Source organism: Macaca thibetana, chromosome 13 (assembly GCF_024542745.1).
Source record: "Macaca thibetana thibetana isolate TM-01 chromosome 13, ASM2454274v1, whole genome shotgun sequence".
Lineage (NCBI taxonomy): Eukaryota > Metazoa > Chordata > Mammalia > Primates > Cercopithecidae > Macaca > Macaca thibetana.
Window position 1 is genome coordinate 90,661,593 of NC_065590.1, and position 22,696 is coordinate 90,684,288.

The following is a 22,696-nucleotide window of genomic DNA, read 5'->3' on the forward strand; positions in this document are numbered from 1 at the left end:
GGCAGGTGCCTGTAATCCCAGCTACTTTGGGAGGCTGAGGCAGGAGAATCACTTGAACCCGGGAGGCGGAAGTTGCAGTGAGCTGAGGTTGCATGTCGCACTATTGTACTCTAGCCTGGGCAACAAGAGTGAAACTCTGTCTCAAAAAAAAAAAAAAAAGTTAAAAAAAGCATGAATGGCCCCTCTTATTCTAATGCATTAATCTGCACACACAGTGCTATAGATTAACATTACCCATTCTCTTCCTAAACACACAATGATATTGCAGGACTCACATTTAAACAATAACGTGTCAATATATTATTTCATTTAAGGGAAACAATGTAAAGTCTGTGAACAACAGTTGAAATATGGACCATGAAGTCTGGGTGGACATGTACTTTCCGACATTTGGTAATTACTCAGGCAGGTTCCACCAGTGTGATACACAAGAGCCAAAATCACCTTGCTTTCAGTTTGTCATCTCAAATGTCTTATGAGATTTTCTAAAATTAACAGAAAACAAAACAACAACAAAAACAAAAAAGAAAATCACCACTTTGATTTTTGTAACTTCCCAATACCTTAAAAGCAAGAAACTTCACACTCTTTTTATTTGAAAGCATTAGTTTTGTGGCAATACCAACACATAAATATACGCATACAAATACACACATACACACACACATGCACACATGCACGCATGCACACAGTACTGCCCCTGCCCCCATGCTTCTGAAAAGCACACCACCACCACCATTATAATCCTCAAGTTGCTGAAACTTAGACACGGCGGAGTTTCTAAGAAAGTAACAGTCTAGTTAGAGGTGATTTTTCTACTTAGGGGTCACCATTTAATTTAGATAGTTTAGGTAACATTACAAACTGGCAGGAATGTAATACCTATTAAAGAGAAAGGAAATGTCTACAGAATTTGCACTTTATAATGAGCACTAATTCCACTTTAGAGGAGTCAAATGGTGATGGAGAGGGCTGAGTTTCTTCCCACTTAGATGTGAATTTTTTGTATTCAAAATAACAGAAACAAGTAAGATGACACAGGATGTAATTGTAGAACCACTTGCTGTATGTTCAAGTGTTAAAATTTCCATTCAGAATGAGCATCTTGGGGGACTGTCCACTAAAGCGGTGTTGATTTAAGTAGTATACAGTGTTAAAATTTCCGTTCAGAATGAGCATGTTAGAGGACAGTCCAACGAAGCGGTGTTGATTTAAGTAGTATACATCAGCAAAGTATAGCAGGGATTGTATTTTAAACTAAATCTTAGGGCATTTTGATGTGGAGCTTACTGCTTCTTTTTAAACAGTCAGCGCTACTGTGTTTTTGTAGGCAATTCAAAATCCCAATGACATTCAGCTTCAAGAAAAAGCTTGGAATGCAGTGTGCCCTCTCGTTGTGAGGCTAAAGAGATTTTACGAGTTTTCCATTAGACTAGGTGAGTATGTGTTTGTAGTTTTCATGGCCCACATATGGAGTTCTGTTTTGGTGTTTGAGTAGGTAGTGGGAACAGCTTGGCATATTGGAAAATGCCCCACATCCATCCACTGTGTCAAATGAGAGGCCATGTATGAACAACAACTCTTGTCATGTTCATTTCTTTCAGTCCACCACAAAGTTTCTTCCCCTGAAGTTATTGGCACATTTAGTGTGTCTCTACTAGTGATTTTTCTTCTTGGTCCTGTTCTCATCTGTGTCCAACTCTTAATAGTTTTACTGCAGGCTGATCACATTTCTGAATAACAGAGAAGTTGAAAGATAACAGTTTACCTGCGCACCCAACAAAGAACTTGCTTGTCTGGAGTCATATGATAAAAGTAATAGAGTAAAATATAAGAAAAACAAATATAACATTATTTCCTTAAGCTTTAAAAAACTGTGCAAGCACAGGAAGTACAGGATGGCTTTGTAGTTGTTGAGCAATGCCAAATCTGATTGGAAATAAGATCGATATGACCAGCAATAGGACAGAATCACTCCCCAGGGAGGAGGCTTTATTGGTTAATACAGTGTATCTTGAATGAGGAAGGCACATTCTACTCTACTTTTGCCATAAAGTGAGTGCCACAGATTAAGAGGAAAACAGAGAACTTGAAATACATTGGGGGAGTAATGACCATGATATTGAGAGGACTAGCAGCTAAGATCAAGGGAGGTACTTGAATGAACCAAACTGCTTTTCCAAGAAGAGAGGGTTTCTGACGACTCTCAGATAGGAGAGAGTAGAAGAGAACATAGACTTCTTTCTACGTTTCCTTAAATGGTAGACCCAGTGAATGGAAATTCTGAGGAACCAAACTTTTGCTCTACAGAAGGAAAACAATTCCTTATGAGAGCAGGCCAAGGTAGAACTGGCTGCCTCAGAACAGAGTGTATTCTTATAGATGGAAATATCTCAAAAAGGCCAGAGACATCCCTGTAGAAATGCTGTAAAAGTTATGTTAGAACTATATAGACCAGATGTCTGCAAACTTTTCTGTAAAGGGCCAAATCATAAATATTTTAGAGTTGTGGGCCATCCTGTCTTTTTTGCAACTACTTGCCTCTGCCACTCTCACGTAAAGACAGCCCTAGTCATTCCATAACAGAATGAGCATGGCTGTGTTTTAATAAAACTTGTGTTTATTTACAAAACGCAAGTAATGGACCAGATTTGGCCGATGGGCTATACCTTGCCAATCCCTGCTTTAGAGGATTGGTTAAATGACTCTGTGCTATTAGAAATATATTGGAGAACAAGCTATAAGGGAATGTTTAGAAACAGACAAGTGGGAGTGGTGAAAATGTTGCAAGAACTATAATGGAGGTAGATAGGGCAATGGGTACATAGAAAATTATTCCTGGGATTGAGTTAGTGTAGATGCAGAGAAAAGTTCAATAGGGGCAGAGGTCTTTCTTTGTAAAACCAGTCATCTAACCCATGTGTTTAGAGCACTGTCTCACCTCATCCTGAATCATGAATGGCTGTCTCATGCACATGACCCAAAAACACGTATTTGTGGTTTTCTAACAGTGTCAGAAATTGAGATTACTAAATATGTCCAGGTCCAGCTGAGCGTAGAGAGAAATTTACAAAACACTGTGGCCATAGGGGGTTTCCGCAGGGGAGACCCCCTGCCTGGTCATGTGGGATTCCTTCTCTTCCTGGTCCACATGCAGCACACCTCACATAGTTATCGGGAAAGACCCAATCAGGTGATCTCTGAGATTGTCAACTGAGTCTGGGAATTGTGTTATTTGGACTTCGTTGGGCCACCTCCAATATACCTATTTATCCCTTTGATTTTCAGAAAAAGCTCTTCAGAGTTTATTGGAATCTCTGACTTGTCCACCCTACACACCAACCCAACACCTGGAAAGGGAGCAGGCCCTGGCAAAGGAGTTTGCCGAAATTTTACATTTTACCCTTCGATTCGATGAGCTGAAGGTTAGGCCACATGTGCTGTGAAAATTTAAGGAACTTGTACTGAGTACCTACTGTTTACAGCTGCTCTGTTAGTGCTGTGGGGTGGGTGGGTAGAGAAATGAGTAAGATGTAATTCCTTCCCTAGAGAGACATATAATGTGGTGAGAATTTGCATTCCATGTGGTGAAAGTAATTTAAGATGATGATTTGTATATGGAAATTTTAAATCTGCCAAATGAAATCAGAGAAAACCTTTTCAAGTATCTGTTCCGCATTGAGACCAAATATACTTTCCCTGAAATCTAGCCCACAGGGCATATTTTAAAATAATGAAGTTGTGGGTCCTTATTTTTAACCAAAAGTTGCTTTGGCTCTTATGTAACAAAGAGAAGTCCTGGAGTATTTATAAAATCCAGTGTCTGGGCTCCTAATGCATATCCCCCATCTGATACTGAGAGATGACTTTCACTCTTGTCTTCTGAATTTCAGATGAGGAACCCGGCTATTCAGAATGACTTCAGCTACTACAGAAGAACCATCAGTCGCAACCGCATCAACAATATGCACGTGAGTCCCTGGGTCGCCTTGAACTTGGCACCGTTCTCCATGGCTCTTTTGATTTCTGCATCAGGCAGAGCACAGAGAGAAGACAATGTCCTTGTCTGTAACTCAGTTCCAGAGAAGAGTATTTGGAGCGTTTGACTTTCTGTTTATAAATCCGTCTTCTCTTCTTATTTTCATCAGCTAGACATTGAGAATGAAGTCAATAATGAAATGGCCAATAGAATGTCCCTCTTCTATGCAGAAGCCACACCAATGCTGAAAACCCTTAGCAATGCCACAATGCACTTTGTCTCGGAAGTAAGTGAAGTTGAGCAACGAGGTGCTTTTTTTCTTAATTCCATACAAGAGCTGCAAGCAGAGCTAATGTACATTTGTGTCTCCTATTTAGAACAAAACCCTGCCAATAGAGAACACCACAGACTGTCTCAGCACAATGACAAGTGTCTGTAAAGTCATGCTGGAAACTCCGTAAGTTAAATCAGAGGTGTATTTGTGGTTGAGACTTCACCCAGCCAGTGTCTGTTAAGATGATGATGTTAATGACATGTACCATTTGGGTCAACACCTTAAAGTTTTCATGTATATTATCTGCTTTAATTTCATTAAGAACTCTGGGTGTTAGGTGTCACTATCACTATTGCATAGCTGAAGAAGCTGAGGCCCAAAGTGGTTGACTGACATCCCAATGACTGCATAGCTTGTTAGGTGGCAGAACCAAGGCTCAGATCAAAGATGCTGTAGAAGATGTGTAAGAACCAAATGGAGGGTGTGTTAAATGATGGGGCATCATGATAAATATATTGTAGAGAAGATGTAAAACCAAGAGTTGACATGATAAGACTGTTTCAAGAGTGAGAATGGAGGTCTCTCTCTCTCTCTCCAAGTTTTTTTTGTACCTAAGCTAGTTACTACTAGTTAGATTTAAAAATTATTGAGACTATTGGGGATGAAGCAGCATGGTAATCTGTGCTCGAAATTCTGAATGCCACTTATGTCTGTAGCCCCTACTATGCCTGTAAATAACTGGCCTGACTCTCTGAGCGTTGGTTTCCTCATCTAATGAAGTTTCCATAAGACCGTCTACTTTGCAGAGTCTTTAGGAAGACCAAGGCATCAAAAGTACCTTATAAAATCTGATAGCCTGTTCAAATGTAAGATGACACTAATTTCAAATATTTCACTTGTACCAAAGTTAAGATTTATTCCAAGGCAGAAATAGTAATCATCTTCATTGCAGAGCCAATTCATAATGAAATAGATGTAAGAAAGCCTCTAGAAAAAAAGCCTCTAGAATTGGCCTGAATTATCTGAATCATCAGTGACCCTGTCAAGGTAAGTGAACAAAATTCAAACTCTACAAATACTCTCGGATGCTCAATGAATGGTACATAATTTTTTTAGGTATTTTTGCCAATCCAATACAATCTGCAGCCTGTGTTTTAACAAAGGAAGTTACTCCGACTGGAGACATGATAGCTGCTCCGTAGAAATGAGCCTGATTCTTTTTCTCTGTAATGAAGCCATTACTCTCTATAATCTTGGACAGCCAGAGGGACCTGCTATAAAATATTCAAGATTGATGGGTGGAGGAGTGATGTACATGATGAGCTACCCTGCTGAAGGGCAGATGAGAAGGGAATTTACTGCCCTTTAATTTACCTTATTTTCACACTGAATTGCTGGTTGAATAGATTCAAAGATAATTATCATCATGGATTTACTCAGGAACATATTAACTGGTTGTTGCAGGTCTGGGATTGTTCCCAAGAGAAGATTGGAGGCATCTAAAGTATCCAGTTGTGGGGCCAAAGAACGTACATGTTCTGACAAGGAAGTGATGCCGCTGCTGTTTCTTCTCTTGCAGGGAGTACAGAAGTAGGTTTACGAGTGAAGAGACCCTGATGTTCTGCATGAGGGTGATGGTGGGAGTCATCATCCTCTATGACCATGTCCACCCTGTGGGAGCTTTCTGCAAGACGTCCAAGATCGATGTAAGAATAGTAGTGAAATGTGCTTTCCAAATAAAGGACCCATGAGTGTTGCCAAACAGACCTTGTTTCTCTTCCTCAGGCTCCTCAAGACCACTCCACTGACAGTGATCTTTCTAATATGCACAGCCCATCCTGGCAGCTGTCCTCACTGCAAGATGTCCAGGCTTTTTCATGTGCTTAGGACAAAACACTTAACCTCAAAAGCATAGTAGCAATGCTACGATGCTGATCCCCTCAGGCTCTAATGGAGCTGAGCAGCTGGACAGTCACTCAGCTGCACGCAGTCCCTTCATTTACCCAGTGTGCTGTACAAATAGATGGTTTCTATTCTATATGTGTCCTATTGTGAAGAGTTGGGAGATACTGCATTACAAGACACCATGGTCAAATCCCAGATTACCCTTTCACTTCCTCTCCCACCACTCCCTACCTGTTGCTCCACTCAAGTCCCATGCCTTTCCTCATCATTTGGATATACATGATATGTGTGAGTCCTTTCTCCTGCCCAGAGAGCCCTTCCTCTTCCTCTCTGATGGGTGGGTTCCTTTCAGGCATGCTTCAAACGTCACCTCATCTAAGAACACATTTTCTGCATGGGATGAGCCTTCCTGCTTCTCTGGCCCCCAGAGCACTCACTGTTTTGTATTTTCTGACTCCCCCACAGACAATTTCTTGACAAGGACAGAGACCATAATCTATACACCTCATGTCTGCTCTATTGCCTCACACAGTACCTGGCACATAGTGGGTGGCACTCAACAGACACCCTGTAGGGGTTTTGATGGATGAATGAATGAATGAATGAATGAATGAAGATAATTGAAAACACATGATTTTGGCGCACAGTTGCTTTTCTGTTGATTGTGGCATAAAGCACACCTCCTCTTCATCCAGCACTTGCCTGCAGCACCAACCCAATAGTGTATCCCATGTACTCATTTAAAGCCTTTAAAGTGCAGAATAGCACCTCTTGGTAGTAACTTACTTACTCCAGAATAGCTGAGTCTGGGTGGCACACTGTGTTCACTCATCTGCAGAGAACAGCGTCCTGATGCTCTGGCCCTATGCAAGAGAAAGTCTACATGCCCAAGAGGGCCATAAGTCTGAAGAATGCAAGATAATGTATCAATGAAAAATGTAACTTGAGGCCGGGCGCGGTGGCTCAAGCCTGTAATCCCAGCACTTTGGGAGGCCGAGGCGGGTGGATCACGAGGTCAGGAGATCGAGACCATCCTGGCTAACATGGTGAAACCCCGTCTCTACTAAAAATACAAAAAACTAGCTGGGCGTGGTGGCGGGCGCCTGTAGTCCCAGCTACTCAGAGGCTGAGGCAGGAGAATGGCGTGAACCTGGGAGGCGGAGCTTGCAGTGAGCCGAGATCGCGCCACTGCACTCCAGCCTGGGTGACACAGCGCGAGACTCCGTCTCAAAAAAAAAAAAAAAAAAAAAAAAAGAAAAATGTAACTTGGGTTACTTATTTTGAGTTTCTGGATTCATAGTATGGTTAGTCATGTTTCTTCATAGACTCTTTATTATTTTTAATGTAATCATTTCTATTTACCAAGAAAATAAGTATTTATGTTAAAACATTTTGACATTTAGGAAATTAAGATGTAGTAAATTAAATATATCTGTAATAACCTCACCATAGGCGGAGGATCACCGTTCATACAGCAGCATATGTGTGTACCTTCTTTTAATGTAGATGCTTGTGTGTATGTGTGGATGTCCTTAACAAATTAGGACCCTGCTTTACGTGCTGTTTTGAAACATATTTCATTTACATAGAAGTATATTATGGGCATTTTTATACCAATAAATATTTTTACTGTATCCTTTGTGAGGCTTTAACATTTTCGTACTATAGATTGAGTATAAATAACTCTATAAATATTATTTGACTGTGGATTGAGTTCATTACCTGAGACTCATAAGATATTCTCATTGCCATAGCCATTTGTTAACTTGTCACAGAGTCAACAATTAAAAATACACTGGGTAAAATTATGCCTTGTAGCCCTTATCTTTAAAAAGCTTGGCTTTATATGTCATTTACTGAGTCTTTCAGTCAAGGCTGTAAACAGTATATCATGTTAAGTCTTCACACATAGTCTTGATGAAGTTTGCTTTTGTCCATGGAGGTCTCACTACATAAGGTTTGTTCATACGGACGTTTGCATGTACCTCTAAGAAAGTTTCAGGTTTACCAAGCACAATAAACCATTTGAGACTGACCTTTTTTTTAATGACATATAGGGTCTCCATTCAGATGCTAGTCTGTTTCTAAGCCAGTAGTTATAGGCACTGGGCTTATAAATCATTAGGGCATCAGCATCAACTGTGAAAACCCCAGGATCTCTTTCTGAGGGCCTGGGGGAGGCACTGTGTGTGTGCTTACAAAGGGCATGCTTTGGAGTGCAGAATAAACATGCGGTGAGCTCTGGAATGCCAGGGGAGGGAGAAACTCATTTTGCTGAAGAGCAGAGACAGAGGGTAATGTTTGAGGTGGACCTTGAAGAAGATGTAGGATTTTCCCAGGAGGACAGAGGGAAAGCAGAGTCCTCCAGGCAGGGGGAATCATCAAAGTGGCCGCCAAGGCGGCACAAGCCATTTAGAGAAGAGATGCTAATTGTGGACACCAGGAAAGGAGGGTTGGGGTGAGGTGGTGTTTTCAATTGGTTTCCTTGGAATCTTTTGAAATGGCCCAATAAGGAATCACCTCTTAATCCCTGTCCCCATCTCAGATTTTATCCAGAATTCCAGACCCCATTTCCCGTGGACCCCTGAAATATGGCCATCCCCAAACCAGAGATTCCCCTCCCCTCCCAAACCTGTTCCTTCTGCTGGGTTCCTGTCTCAGGTATTTCATCACCCTCCAACAAGTCTAATCCGGAGCCTAGAATTGTCCCTGAGAATGAGGAATGACTTCTTCACCGCATATCTCATCAGTCACCAAATCCTATGGAGTTGACCTCCGATTAGTCCCTGTCTCTCCCTGCTCCTCCATGCCCACTGCTGCTTCCACACTTCACCACCCTCAGGGGCTCTCACTGCCCCTCCTCTCTCTGTTCTTGCTTCCTTCTGGTCCCTTTCCATATTAACCGCATCACTAGATTATTTAACACTTATCAGGGATGTTTTCCACAGGTAAAGGCCCCCAACTCCTGAACATGCTGTTGAATTCACACTGCATCTGGCCCCAAGTGCATCCTTGACAGCATCTTGTTATTCACACCTACAGTTTTAATCACCCTAAGTGGAACTCCAGATTCCCAAACAGTATTCCTTGCTCTTCCACCCCTTCCACATCTGCGTTCTCACTGCTTCTTAGGCCTGGTTCACAAGAACACTTCCGCACTATGATAATCAACTATGCAGAGAGGGACAGAATGCATCCCTGGGTCTGATGCCATCTCAGGCCTGGGGTGGCACATACCTGGCATGCTTGTAGCTTCTCCCAATCCGGTATGCATGACAGACATCTCTTGTTTGCCATGACTTTGTTTTTTGATAAACCTATAGTGATCCTCACGATTCCCAACCCTGTGTTCTGGTAGCTTCCATCAGTCTATCAGGGTCTTTCAGGCCTGTAAGATAAAGCTTTTGACATACAAGAAGCACAATGATGGAGAATGTTTCTAAGGGCTGTCACAAAAGGGGCCCTTAGTATAACCAAATCCAATATATAACAGTGTGTGAATAGCTTTGCAGAAAGATTCTTGCCTTGCCAAAAAATACTCCAAGATATGCATGATGAAATGTAATCTATATAAATTCAGTTTCCATGCACTTCCCAAATTATGGGTCAACTGTATTATACGGACACAAAAAGCTAAGACACTTGCCTAGGTTTGTGAAGATACTAAAGAAACAAGCATGAAGGAAACTCAGGCATTTAGCCTCTGTGAAGTTCACATTCTGAACAGTGGCCCTTCATCAGTCCTCTCAAAGATGGTTGAGACATAGACCTGGACCTCCAGGAGCTCCTGGTCTAGTGAAGGAAAGAAGTTAATATGGGCACAAATTCTCCAAGTTTCTCTGACAAATGACAGAGCAGTTTTGGGAGCACGGAAAGGTGTTGGTTGCTTCTATCTAATGAGGGTAATGAGGTCAGAATAGGATTCTAGGAGGTGCTGGTCTTCAGCTGGGTATAAAATAAGTGTTAAGGGTTTGCCAGTCAAACAGGTGAAGGACAGAAAACATTCAGGGCAGAAGAATGGCATAAAATTATTCTGATTTTATTCAGTAAATCTCAACTGAGCACTGAGTGGACGGAAGGCCCTGCATTTGCCTCCATAGTACAAGGCAAGATCAAAGTCTCAAGTCTTTGTCCTTAAAGCCAGGCAAGTAAAATGTACAATTACAATAGGGTATGAAAATTGATGATGATTGCAGTCATACAGAATCCTCTAGAAGCCCAGAGGAACTGCTCACCAGCCTGAGGGGGTAGGAAAGCCCGTTGGTCATTTCTGTGTTGAATTTCTATGAGAAGAAATAATGTGACATTATAGGCGTGTGTTATTGTAGGTAGATATTGGCATAGACAGTATTACTAAGATATTAACAAACATTGTGCTTTCTCCTCCTAGATGAAAGGCTGCATAAAAGTTTTGAAGGAGCAGGCCCCAGACAGTGTGGAGGGGCTGCTAAATGCCCTCAGGTGAGCTTCAACCCTGTGTCAGGCTCACAGGGAACAGCCAACATTTCAGGGCTATTGAACATTTAAATACTGGTGTGGATAGCACCAAACTTAACCCTTGCATATTTTAACACATTGAATCTTCCTAACAATCTTTTGAGGTCGGCACCATTTTTATCATTCCCCTTTTTAAAAATGGAAAAAAATAAGATTTAAGGAAGTCAAATAACTTGCCAAAAGTCACACAGTAAATGGCCAAGCTAGGACCTAAACCCAGGTTTGGGTGACCCCACGGGTCATGGACCTAATTCTCAGCCACACTGCTTTGGGGCTTATAGGGACTCCTCAGAACAAGAGGCTTCCAGGCTCTCACTTTCCACTTTACCAGTGGTTTCCAAACCTGGCTTCACTTGAGGATTATGTGGGTACCCTTTGAAAACATTCCATGTGATTCTGACTGCATGTGACTCAGACCAAATGAATTAGAATCTCTGGGCTAGGGTCTCAGGTATCCATTTTGTGTTTCTTTGTTTATTCTAAAGCTCCCCAGGTGGTTCACATGTGCAGCTACCAGAATTGAGAACCCACTGTCTAGATGCCTAAGTATTTGGCCAGCTGTGGCATGTTTCAGCTTCTCACTGCTAACAAGTGATGCCTAGGCAACTGCTTTCTTCCCAGGGATGCATGTGCTTAATCCGTTTCAGAGAGGGGATGCTTTTTTTAGCTTTGACACATCTATAAGAATTGCTTGAATCACACTGCTATGTAAATCATTCTGATACTAGATTGCAGTCTAGAAGGTTTATGGTCCCTGTTGTCTTATTCATCTTTAATTCCCCTGTGTTCCTCTCAGTGTTGTACATGCAGTAAGTGTTCAATAAGTCTAAGTGGGATGGATCAATAATGCTCTACCTATGTACACAACACTCATGTTTTATACTCCACTTCTAATCACATTGTCTCATTTAATCATCACAAGTTAGAGAGGTAAGGCTGATCTGTTACCCCCACTTAATAAATGAAGAAACTGAGACACACATAAAATGAACAAAATAGACCCTGAGGTTGATGCTGTTTTGCTGAGTTGCTAAGTCATTATCCTTTAGAAGAGACTTAGTATTAATATAAGAGCCTTCCAGAGTCTGTGGGAAAAAATCAAGGTTTTCTCCTGGTGTCCATTTCACACCAGGATGACTTTTTATACACAGGAATAAAGCTTTAACTTCTGAATGTGTTGAGCTTTCCAGCTTCATTCAATCAAGCAAAACCCTGTACTAGGCCATGAGTCCCATCTGATTTGTTAGAATTTGTGCCTCCTGGAGGCACTGTGATGATGTCAGAGGAGAACAGGCTCTCCAGATAGCAAAATATGGGTTTGAATCAGAAATCACAAATCACAAATCTCAAATCAGTAACCTTGTGATCTGGAATAGGTCATTTCACCTCTCTGAATCTTAGTTTTCTTTTCTATAAAATGAAGGCAATAACCTTACCTTTACAAAGTTATTGTAACACGAAACTTAACATGGAGTGCCCACGACCTGGCCAAAGTTTTATTACGTGTTAATTCTCTTTTGCTTCTTTTGCATAAATGATTTCTACACCCGGCTATTGGGAGGCTGCAGATTGCACCATTTTTGTGGGTTTGCTTACCTGGATTTGTGCCCCCTTGTGGTGGCAATGAGGTTAATTAAGCATTGCCAGGAAAGTGGAGAACCATAAACATTCAGGTTCTGGGCAATGTTGCTATGCAAATCTCTATTCTGAAATGTGTGAGTCAGCAGGGGCAGCCTCAATGGTCAGGATTCTGCACTCAATCCTGTGAAATCCACCTCCCTGGTAAATGAGACCGCTCATATCTCCTCTGTGTAATTATTTGATTATGTAAAATATCTACTTGGTTTAATAACCATGATACAAAATTCCTTTGGAAGGAAGAATCAAATATTAAATCTGTCTGAAATGACTGTGAGCATTGAAGTGTGGATTTTTGTCTAAAGAAATAAGCCCACATATCAATTGTGTTTCCCAAGGTAACGATGGGCTGGAGCTTACACAGAGCACTGTTTGCCGCTAACCTCTACCATTCTGTCTCCATCCAGGTTCACTACAAAGCACTTGAATGATGAATCGACTTCCAAACAGATTCGAGCAATGCTTCAGTAGAGCTCTGCTCAAAGAAGAGGATCTATGTGCTGACCTCAGAAGATGTATATGTTTACATAATTTAATACAGATTGATGTTAATACTTGTGTATTTACATAACCGTTTCCTTCTTGTCACTGAAATATATGGACCTTAATTTGTATCCTAACTGACTCAACCCAGCAGAGCATAAATTGACTTGAGAGCCTTACCTTTGATGTCTGAAATGAAACCCCCTTCTCCAAAGGCAAAATTCAGAGACTTTGATCTTTGCTACTGGAGTCCTTTAACAACACCTGTAACGATAAAAAATTCCTAATTGTTTGTGGTAGTATTTTAATTCTAGACGTGTTATCTCTCTGGGACATATAGTTTATAGAAACACAAAATATTTGATTTCCTGTGTCGGCTCAGCTACAAGAAACACAACTGTTATCTTGACAGAGGAAGAGGGGAATCCAAGAAAAATGCATGTGGAGAATTAAACCCAAGTGTTCTGAATTCAGCACATCCCTTCTCTGTCCTCAGACTGGAGTCCACACGTGCAACTTTTCTGTTTGCACGTGTTTTATTAATCAGCATATTCCTTTTCTGTTTGGATTTATATCCCTCTAATGTTCTCCTTTAATGTTCTCCTTTAATTTCACAAGAAAAAAAAAACTCCTGTATTTTAATCAGTTAGTAGGAGAGCAGCAGAAATAGATGGATGTGCTGTTGCCACTGGACTGATGAAGGTGGCTGTCTTGGAACTGGGAGACAGGTCCACAGAGGTGCACTCAGGCAACAGGACAGCCATCTCTCTGCTTCAGCCCTCTGCCTATAGGGATTAGGGAAATGGAGCTCTGGCTTTGAAGTTATTTGTGAGTTTAGCAACTTCCAGTTACCTGCAGAGTGCTGGGTGCACAGCACCCCCTCATAGGAGCCCTGTTCTCTGAAGACTCTACAAGAAAAAAGGTCTAGGGTACTCCATTAGCTACCAGAATGGTATAGGGGAATTTAGAGGGGAAAAAAATCCATGTTTTCTGTTTCCCAGGTTTTTAAAAAGTAGCTCTTCCCCAACCCCGTTGCTAGCTTGTTGCAATGTGAAAGCTCTGGTGCACCTGAATTTACTCCTGGCCTTACTAATGATTCATAGTGTGATCTTGGGAAACGTTTTTAAGCTTTCTGAGTCTTAACCTCCTTGTCTCTAAAATGGGCAATTAAAACAATCTTCAAGAGGCCTGTAAGGTTAATGCCAATAAAACGACTGACTCTGCCCTTCTTCCTTAGGAAGTAGTATCCAGCAAGCATTGTCCCACCTTGTCTTGTTGATGAACAATATTATAAAACCTGCAGTCATTCTGTCTGTAGATCAGAGCTTAGTTCGAATGGAACCATGAAAATCTTTGATTCTGACCTCCTAAGGAAAATGAAACCCAGAGGGTGTGGTCATACTGGATGGCTCCCATGCGGGCCTAGAACCCAGGATGCTTCACTCTTGACTCCATGTTCTTCCTTTTATACCATATGGCTGTGAATACATACTATGGGATGGGATTCAACCCTTCTAAGTAAATCCTCAGTCTGGTCTATATTGTTACTTGCCTGTTTCCAGTAGAAGGAGCCACCCAGACGTTTAGTGAATGATAATCCTAGAAGTTGAGTCTGAGTACATCAGAGTTTGGCATTATTTGCAATATCCCAGGAAGGAGCTGTAAGACACCATTGCTTTCTGGACTTTAGTGACCAGCTGATCTACCCTTGGATCCTCCAAGAAAAGGGAAAAAACACTTGTCTTATGTTGTTTTAGCAAGGGAGTTCAGTCAAGTGGCAGGAAAGATTCCCTGGTCTGCATCTAAACATCAGTCCACAGAGAAGGAAAAGGCTCTTTTACTTGGAGATTTTCAAGTTGAAGAAGTACAACTGCTTGGATGGAGGGTCTGTCATCAGAATAGAAATATGCTAGATGGTCTTCAAGACCTTTTTGAACCTATGGATTCTAAACCCTAGAGGAAGCCAGAATATGTGATCATACCATCTGAGGAAAGTTAGGAGATATTCATCTTAAGAGATATTCTATTTGGCAGTCACTTGTTACACTTGAGCAACAATTGTCTAAACTAGAAAGATAGAACCACACAATGTTTATCATCATTGGGTCAATTTCTCCCCCTCTATCGAGTGAGGAGATTAAGGCTTGAAGAAAGGAAAGGACTTGCCAACCACCACAGGGCTCATGAGGGACTTGGACCCATGTCCTGTGTCTCTACCACAGCTGACTCTCAGCTGGCTAAAGGAGAAAATGTGAGGAATTACCTGTCAAATTAGATTGAGCTCAGAGTAAATAGATGAGCACATTGATAACTCTAAATTAGACTTTCTACAAATGGGACCAAACATATGGAAGGGGCTGCTGGCCTGCCTCAATGTAGCCAGGCCACCTTGTCTCAAAGCCAAGACTCAGCAGTACATGGATTCTGAGAAGTCCAGGGTCTGAATTGTCTCTGATTACTGGAAGGACAGGTTAACTGAATGTCTGTGATCACTAACAGGTGATGGGCTTTGTGCCCACTCCAGAGATATTGTGGGAGACAAATTCTAACAGGCTGTCCTCCCGGCATCAGGAGTCATTGAACAATCATGGATTGCTGTGTTTGAGTTTTTGTTTTGTTTTGTTTTGTTTTTTGTTTTTTGCTTTGTTTTTGGTTTTTTGTGTGTATGTGTGTGTGCTGCATGCACATGCGTCCAAGACTTATGGGTGGTTTAGGGGAAAGTGCTAGCAACAGTGTCAATGTCATTGTTAACTATATTTCATATTTGAGGTCTCATTGTTTTCAAATAAACAGTGTTTTCCATGACTGTGATATTTATTTTTGGGAAAGCAACAAGGTAAAAATTATGTTTCTCAGATGCACTGCTACTTTGGCGTTATGACTCTTTTCTGAGAAACTCTTTGTGCACCACTAGGAATTAGTAGTGAAAAAAAAAAAAACTGGAAATGGATGTCTTCACATGTGCTAATCATTAGGGGTGGAGTATTAACAACCAGAAAGAAAGGTTTGGATATTACCTTTTAACTACTAGTTAATATCATGCTTGATCAACATTTGTTCCTAGTTATCACCATTAAATTAAGACATTAATGGTAAACTGAGGTTACTGATGCATCATCACATTTAAGTAAAAATAATTTCATGTTTTCCCCAAAGAAAAATTAAGCTTCCCAATCTTGGGATCCAATTGTGCAGTAGAATTCAGAGATTTCTCATTTAATCTTGTATCCTGTACAGCTACAAATATTTTTTAAATGTTAGGAATAAACATTGGAATTTTGTCTTAAAGAGTTCAAAACCTTGGAACCCAATTTTCTCACTACATCTGTAAGGGCCATTACAGACCCAAAGCTGTTTTGAAGTTTTCATATGTTGTTTGCTGAAGTCATTGTAACTTTTTGCCTGCTTTGCCTCTTTTTGTACAGGAGTTTTGAGTGTGAAATGAAAATTAAAGTTTGGTACCTATATTTAAAAATGCACCTCTATTTTATATAATACTGAGGGTTGAGTGGGTGATAAGCACATGATGATTAGTCTACATAGATATTTGCTAGACACGTACTCTGAGAAAACCACACAAGCGGCCCTTCACCTCTTTATACCTGAATTTCTTTTAGAAAAAAAAAAAAAAAGTAATACCCAAAATGTGCTACTCTTGGTAGCAGCTGTCTTTTGTTCATTTTGGCAAGAGAACCCTGAATAACAGCCAAAGGCAGAAAATTACAAAAAAGGGCAGAAAATGAACAGAGACATGATTGATAACTAGAGATGCATGAGTCCTGCTTGTCCAGAGATGCTAAGAAACACTAATAAGTGATCTTGTATGCTTTCTTTTGAGTGCAGTAGTACTTTATGGGTTTGGCAAGATCAGCAAATAACCTGTTTTACCTTGAGTATATTTTTCAGACAATGTAAGCCCTGAAATGATTTTTTTAGCTGTTCAACTTTGAGGCTTTCCTAGAGGATTATTTTTAATCCCTGCACTTCTGAAACTGATCACCTGAGACCTAATTGTGTGTACTCGCAGTGGCTCAGAATTCCCAAGAGAGACCTTCCATGATGCCCTGTGCAAAAGTCAAAAGCACAATTATTAGGATTATTTGTGGCACAAAGTGAAAAAAATAGAAATGGGAATTTTTCTGTAAATTGACAAATGGACAAATTTAAAGAGTCAAAAGCTAGAAGGAAAGAGAAGGAAAAGGGGCCCTGAAGAGTGTGCATGTGTGTGTCCCTAATTAAATGAGTGTTGAGAGTCAAAGACATGAATAAATAAGGAAGAGAGAATATGTGTAACTGTCAAGAGAAATACAGATAGTGAGGAACTGATGGATGATGGATGTGCAATTCAGAATAGTCTTTATACCAGCCAGAAAGTTGACTGTTATTCAGGGTTCTCTTGAAAGGATGGGGATGAGGAGCACAGCTAGCCAGATTCGTGAAACCTGGTGAATATTTGCAGTCTGTCTTCACACCTGATTTCACCTTTTGGCTTATCAATGTGTAGCTAGAATTTCCAGGTGTTTTCTATTTGAAAGGTCTATGTTGTATTTGACCATCACAACTTAAGTGACTGATTAAATAATACTGAATTGTATTGATCAAATTTATTTAAGGTATTCGTATTCTTTAAATACAATAATCCATCCAATACCTAAATCCTGGTGCAGACTGGCCCAATACGGTGCTGACCTCACCTTCATAGTGCCTCTTACATCATAAATAAAGTTATCGGCCATTCTGTCTGCTTCTGCTCAGAAGTCAAACTCTAAAGAAGAGAGGTTTTCTGTGCTGGTCCCATCAGGTTCCTGAGGTTGTGACTTTGATGCTGTAGTGCTTTCCTTGCCTATTTCTCTTACATAAATGTCTGAAAATTCTGGAACTGTTGGAAATTGATGGTCTGAAAATATGTGCTGCAAAATACCTCCATCAGATTGCCATTTGAAATTCTGCTATGTAGAATTTTAGGTAAATCTCATAATTTAATTTTAAAAGAGTGTCTTTGGAGACAGTTTTTGAAACTCAACTTAAGAAAATCTTTTCTTGGCAGGGCGCGGTGGCTCCTGCCTGTAATCCCAGCACTTTGGAAGGCTGAGATGGGTGGATCACATGAGGTCAGGAGTTCGAAACCAGTCTGGCCAACACAGTGAAACCCCATCTCTATTAAAAATGCAAAAATTAGCTGGGCATGGCTGTGCGCACCTGAAATCCCAGCTACTCGGGAGGCTGAGGCAGAAGAATCGCTTGAATTCAGGGGGCAGAGATTGCAGTGAGCTGAGATCGCGCCATTGCACTCCAAACTGGATGACAAGAGTGAAACTCCATCAAAAAAAAAAAAAAAAAGGAAAAATGAAAAAGAAAAAGAAAAGAAAATCTTTTCTCTATGAAGTCTTCCACTTTCTCCCATCAAATCTCACACTTCCAGATTATTTCTTTTATCTGCCGGCATTTTCTGTGTATCTTTAAATGTTTCTTGTTTGCCCTATGATGTGCTTTGTTACAAGATGGGAGCTATATTTTATTCACCATTCTTAAATCACCCAAGATGTAAAGTCAGTGCTGTGATTTGAGGAACAGAAGTTTTAAGAGGCTCCCTACACCTTGAAGAACATGCCTCTAGAAAATATCAAAAGCACTTGGGCGAGGCCATCAAATTATTTTCTTCCAAATGTCAATGTATTTGAAAAAATATTCCTTTTATATGAGACAAATAATAAAATCACTGTGAGGAAAGGTACAGTAGCAGTGGGGTTCCATGTGGATGTGAATGGGGAGTATAAGCTAGACTATGCATAGAGATGATAGGGAGCTCTGGGCTGAACGAAGTGAGTATTTATTATCTCTAGGATGTGTCATGGGCATTTCCACACCTATGATGCTGTGATTAATGCACACCCTTTTTTTTTTTTTTTTTTTTTTTTGGTCTATATGAAGTCTACTTGCGTACATCAAGGCTCAGGTCATTCTCCACCTCCGTTGTGAAGCTTTCCCTAATTATGTCAGTCCATGATAATCTTTCCTTTTCTGGGTCCCTAATGCATTTAACTTATTTGATACTAAATACAGGCCCCTTTATAGCACTTGAAATAAGCATTTGTTTTTTCTACTACATTTTGATTTCCTAAGTGTGTCCCTTAGAAGGCTGAGCTCAATATAAGCCAGTAGCCAAGAGGCTGCCTGCCAAGGGGAAACTTCAGGTTCCTGAGACCTGATACACTGAAACAAACCCTGAGAATTAATTTCTACAGCTCACCAACTATCCACAATAACAAATTACCTGCTTCCTTGGCTGGCCAATTTTATTTCAAGAGGAAATATTTACCTACCTGTCAGGATATTTTCAACTTCTGTGGATGCAGGCTGCAGCTTGTGGCTGCTCTGCCAGGAGTCCAGATGAGAAATCAGGCTGTTGTCTTGATCAAAAGTCAGTCAGCTAGTCCTGGCAAGGGCAGGAAGCCAAAATAGTAGTTAAATTGTGGTCTTGGGACATCAGTCTGGGACAAGGCTGCTACTTTATAAGAAAGCTGAGTTTGACACACTCAGAGGGAGAAAGGCACCAGAAGCAGGGAAGTTCACAGAACCGTACATGTTGATTCAGCACCTTGGAGAGCAACCTAGGTGTCGTGCCCTAAGAGCAGTCTTCATACTGGATTCTACAAGCCCTATTAGTTGGTTCAATTTTGTCTCTAGAACTCTGGTTATCAAAGACAATATGCTCCTTCTAAAAATAAAGTTACTAGGTAGCTAGAAACCCACTTTCTTCTTTGTGGAACTTCTGAATATCATACAAGACGGGCAGAAAGAAGTTGAAATGCCAAGGAATCACCTTAAGTGTTCATATTTATGGTGTTTTCAGATTTAAGCCAAACTTATAGGCATGACTCTTCCTTCTTCTTTAGCCCCACACCTCTTAGTCATACATATTTTTTTCAAAAGAGCTCTCAAAATATAGCAACTTCTCCCTAGTTGGTTTGCTTTATTTTTTCAAACCGTCATCATCTCTTCCCTAGATCACCTAGCCTTTTCTGTTGCTGCTGCATTTTTTTCTCCACGCAGCCAACACTCATTTTGCTGACATGTATCTGACTATACTAATGTCTTTAGAAAGTTTCCTGAAATATGTTCTCAGAGTTGTTAATTGGTTTTCAATGTTTGAGGTGAGAGGAAGATATCAATTTCCAAGTATTTGTGAAACAAGATTAAACACATTATTTTACTATTGTTTTTACTACTGGATTTTTTTATATATTGCCAATCCCCATGGAAGGGTATACCATATGATATATATCAATTCTCAAGTTGATTTGTCTAAAGACTCTTGTATATTTCACAAAACATCTGTAATTTCTCATGGACATTGGCATTCTGTAAAAACATTACTAAGTCAAACCCAATAGCTTGAGATACAAAGCCTTCTATGAGATAAATTGCTTAATTCTCCTATCTCACTTCTATCAAACATGTATCCCATTTTCCCATGCTACAAAAGTGGTCACAGTTTTCTCACATACCATCAAATTTTTCATAATTATATGTTGCTAATAATGCTTCCCCTTCTGCCTGAAATTCTACTTCCTTTCATATGCCTTATAAAATTCTATTCATTCTTCAAGGCCCTGCTCAAATGTTTCTTCTTCTTTGGACCTTTCTGTGTCCTATCCCAAAAAAGTTTGGACTCTTTTCTGTGGTTCTCCTCCCTCTCCTCTCTTTCTCTCTCTGCTCTCTCTGTCTCTCTCTCTCTATCTCTATCTCTCTATTGATCTGTCTATATACACACACATACATAATACATATACTTTAATATATATGCAGTTTTATACATAATCTATATAATATGGTATTTAATATTTTATTAAAGATGAGTGAGATAGGAGAAATAAACACATAAAGAGTCAAACATAAATGAAAACATGTTGTATATGGATGTTCATCATAATATGTTTCACTTATGTGTTTACTTATGCTTTCCTCCCTGAACAATGGATTCCTTAAAGGCAGTGACTATGTCTAATTTCTCTCTTAACCTCTCTATTCACATAATCTAATGGAATGCATAGCATTCAATGTCTGCTAAGGGCATATTTAAATGAATTCCCTCATCTCGCTTAGAGCTGAAGCCCAGGCCATCCCACCACTCAAAGCAAGATGACCTTGTGTGCTTTTACACAAACACAGTTCTGCCTGCTGATCTCCCTCCGGTGGGAGCTTCATTTTCCCAAAGACACTGGTCCAGAACTGCTATGTGGGATTCAAAATAGATGTCATGGTAATGGATATAGTCTGGCTCTTGCTCTACTCTCCAAGCCATGATTCTGGCATGGACTGTGCTAGCCTGGAAGAAGGAGCATCTTTTTGTATTCTTACAAAGCAAGCATGAATGATGACAGCCATGCACCACGCCATCCAGACACTATTGGTTCCCTGTTACTCCTGTTAGTGTATTTGATACTGCCAGTGTACTCCGCTACTCTCACCTAAATAAATCTTCCCACGATATGTCAATAAGATGCTGATAGGATTTTCCAACAGGAACATTTCCCCAAGATGTTCATGCTAGATATGGGTTATTGTTCAATGACACATGTGGGCAAGGGAGAATAACAAAACCTAATCACAAATATTTATCACTGATCTCTATGGTAATAGTCAAATTTAAGGGTGGCAGCAAGGTTGAGCCACCTTTAATGCTGAAAGCTGCCTGTGCCACACTAAGGTTCTTGGGTACCAGAATGGATACATCACCACAGATCCAGATATACCACAGAGTTGTAGTCCAATGCAATCATACAATATGGACACAGAGACAAGATTACCAGGTGGCATAGCATTTGGGCTGGTTGGCCTAAGAAGATAGAGATCGTCCTCAACAAGGTGGAGAAGTATAAACATACATATAAGGTAGTAGGCTTCCACTATGGAAAGTGAACTTATTTAGAGGATAGCTCTCTTTGCTGAGTTGTGAAACCCAGTTATCTTCAAAGTTCCTGGGTCAACAACGATGAATGCCTAGGCACTGAATAAGATGATGGAGGATTAGCCACTGGACCAGGGGAGCGATAACTAAAGCCACTTTCAGGATTGATCCCATCCACTGGCCTACAGTGAAAAGCTTCAGGCTTGATATAAGTGAAGTGTAGAAAACTATCTTTAAAACAAATAATGGTTTCCCATAATATGTCATTATTTAAAAACTTTTAATATTTTGGCATAGTTTATTATTATTATTGTTTACATGAAATAAAAAATTCTTATTTTCATATAGATTCAAACTATATATAATTATGTGTCTTGACTTTTAATTTAAAATATATAATGAACACCTTTCCAGGCCAGTGAGTGTGTGCATATGAGAGTGGGGCAGGTGTATACATTAGCACACACATACATACACATTATACATAAAATTTGTTTTTTTATATAATTAATCCAATTTATTTTCACTTACTTTTTAAACAGATTTATTGAGGCTCAACCTATTTAATGCATACATTTGTGAGTTTTAACATGTATGCACACTCACACGTAATGTGAAACCATAACCACATTACAATAAACGTGTTCATTATCCTGTTTCCTCATGCCCCTTCTTAATCTTCTCCCATTCCAACCCCTGCCATTCTCAAATGACCACTGATCTGCTTACTGTCATTATAAGTACATTTTTATTTCCTAGAATTGTTGTAAGTAGAATAGTACAATACTTATTCTTTTCTGTTTCATTTTGTTCACTCATCATAAACACTTTTCTTTTTTTTTTTTTTTGGACAGAGTTTTGCTCTCGTCACCCAGGCTAGAGTGCAGTGGCATGATCTCAGCTCACTGCAACCTCCGCCTTCTGAGTTCAAGCAACTCTCCTGCCTCAGCCTCCTGAGTAGCTGGGATTACAGGCACCTGCCACAACACCCGGCTAATTTTTGTATTTT

The 22,696-nt window shown here is 40.2% G+C and overlaps 1 protein-coding gene across 6 annotated transcripts in view; it reads left to right on the top strand.

The window, feature by feature from the left end:
- CYRIA (CYFIP related Rac1 interactor A) overlaps positions 1 to 16,251 on the top strand; it is a 109,862-nt gene extending 93,611 nt beyond the window's left edge. For 4 of the 6 annotated variants that reach the window (XM_050754280.1, XM_050754277.1, XM_050754278.1 and 1 more), the window contains 8 exons: positions 1,331 to 1,436; positions 3,289 to 3,425; positions 3,894 to 3,971; positions 4,149 to 4,265; positions 4,357 to 4,436; positions 5,833 to 5,959; positions 10,549 to 10,619; positions 12,701 to 16,251. In XM_050754280.1, the coding sequence (XP_050610237.1) occupies positions 1,331 to 1,436; positions 3,289 to 3,425; positions 3,894 to 3,971; positions 4,149 to 4,265; positions 4,357 to 4,436; positions 5,833 to 5,959; positions 10,549 to 10,619; positions 12,701 to 12,764 (780 nt within the window). In that variant the 3' untranslated portion in view covers positions 12,765 to 16,251. Of the gene's footprint in view, positions 1 to 1,330; positions 1,437 to 3,288; positions 3,426 to 3,893; positions 3,972 to 4,148; positions 4,266 to 4,356; positions 4,437 to 5,832; positions 5,960 to 6,038; positions 7,091 to 10,548; positions 10,620 to 12,700 lie in introns of those variants that run through there. The other 2 variants (XM_050754282.1, XM_050754283.1) reach the window with 2 other exon arrangements.
- The last annotated feature ends 6,445 nt before the right edge of the window (positions 16,252 to 22,696 follow it).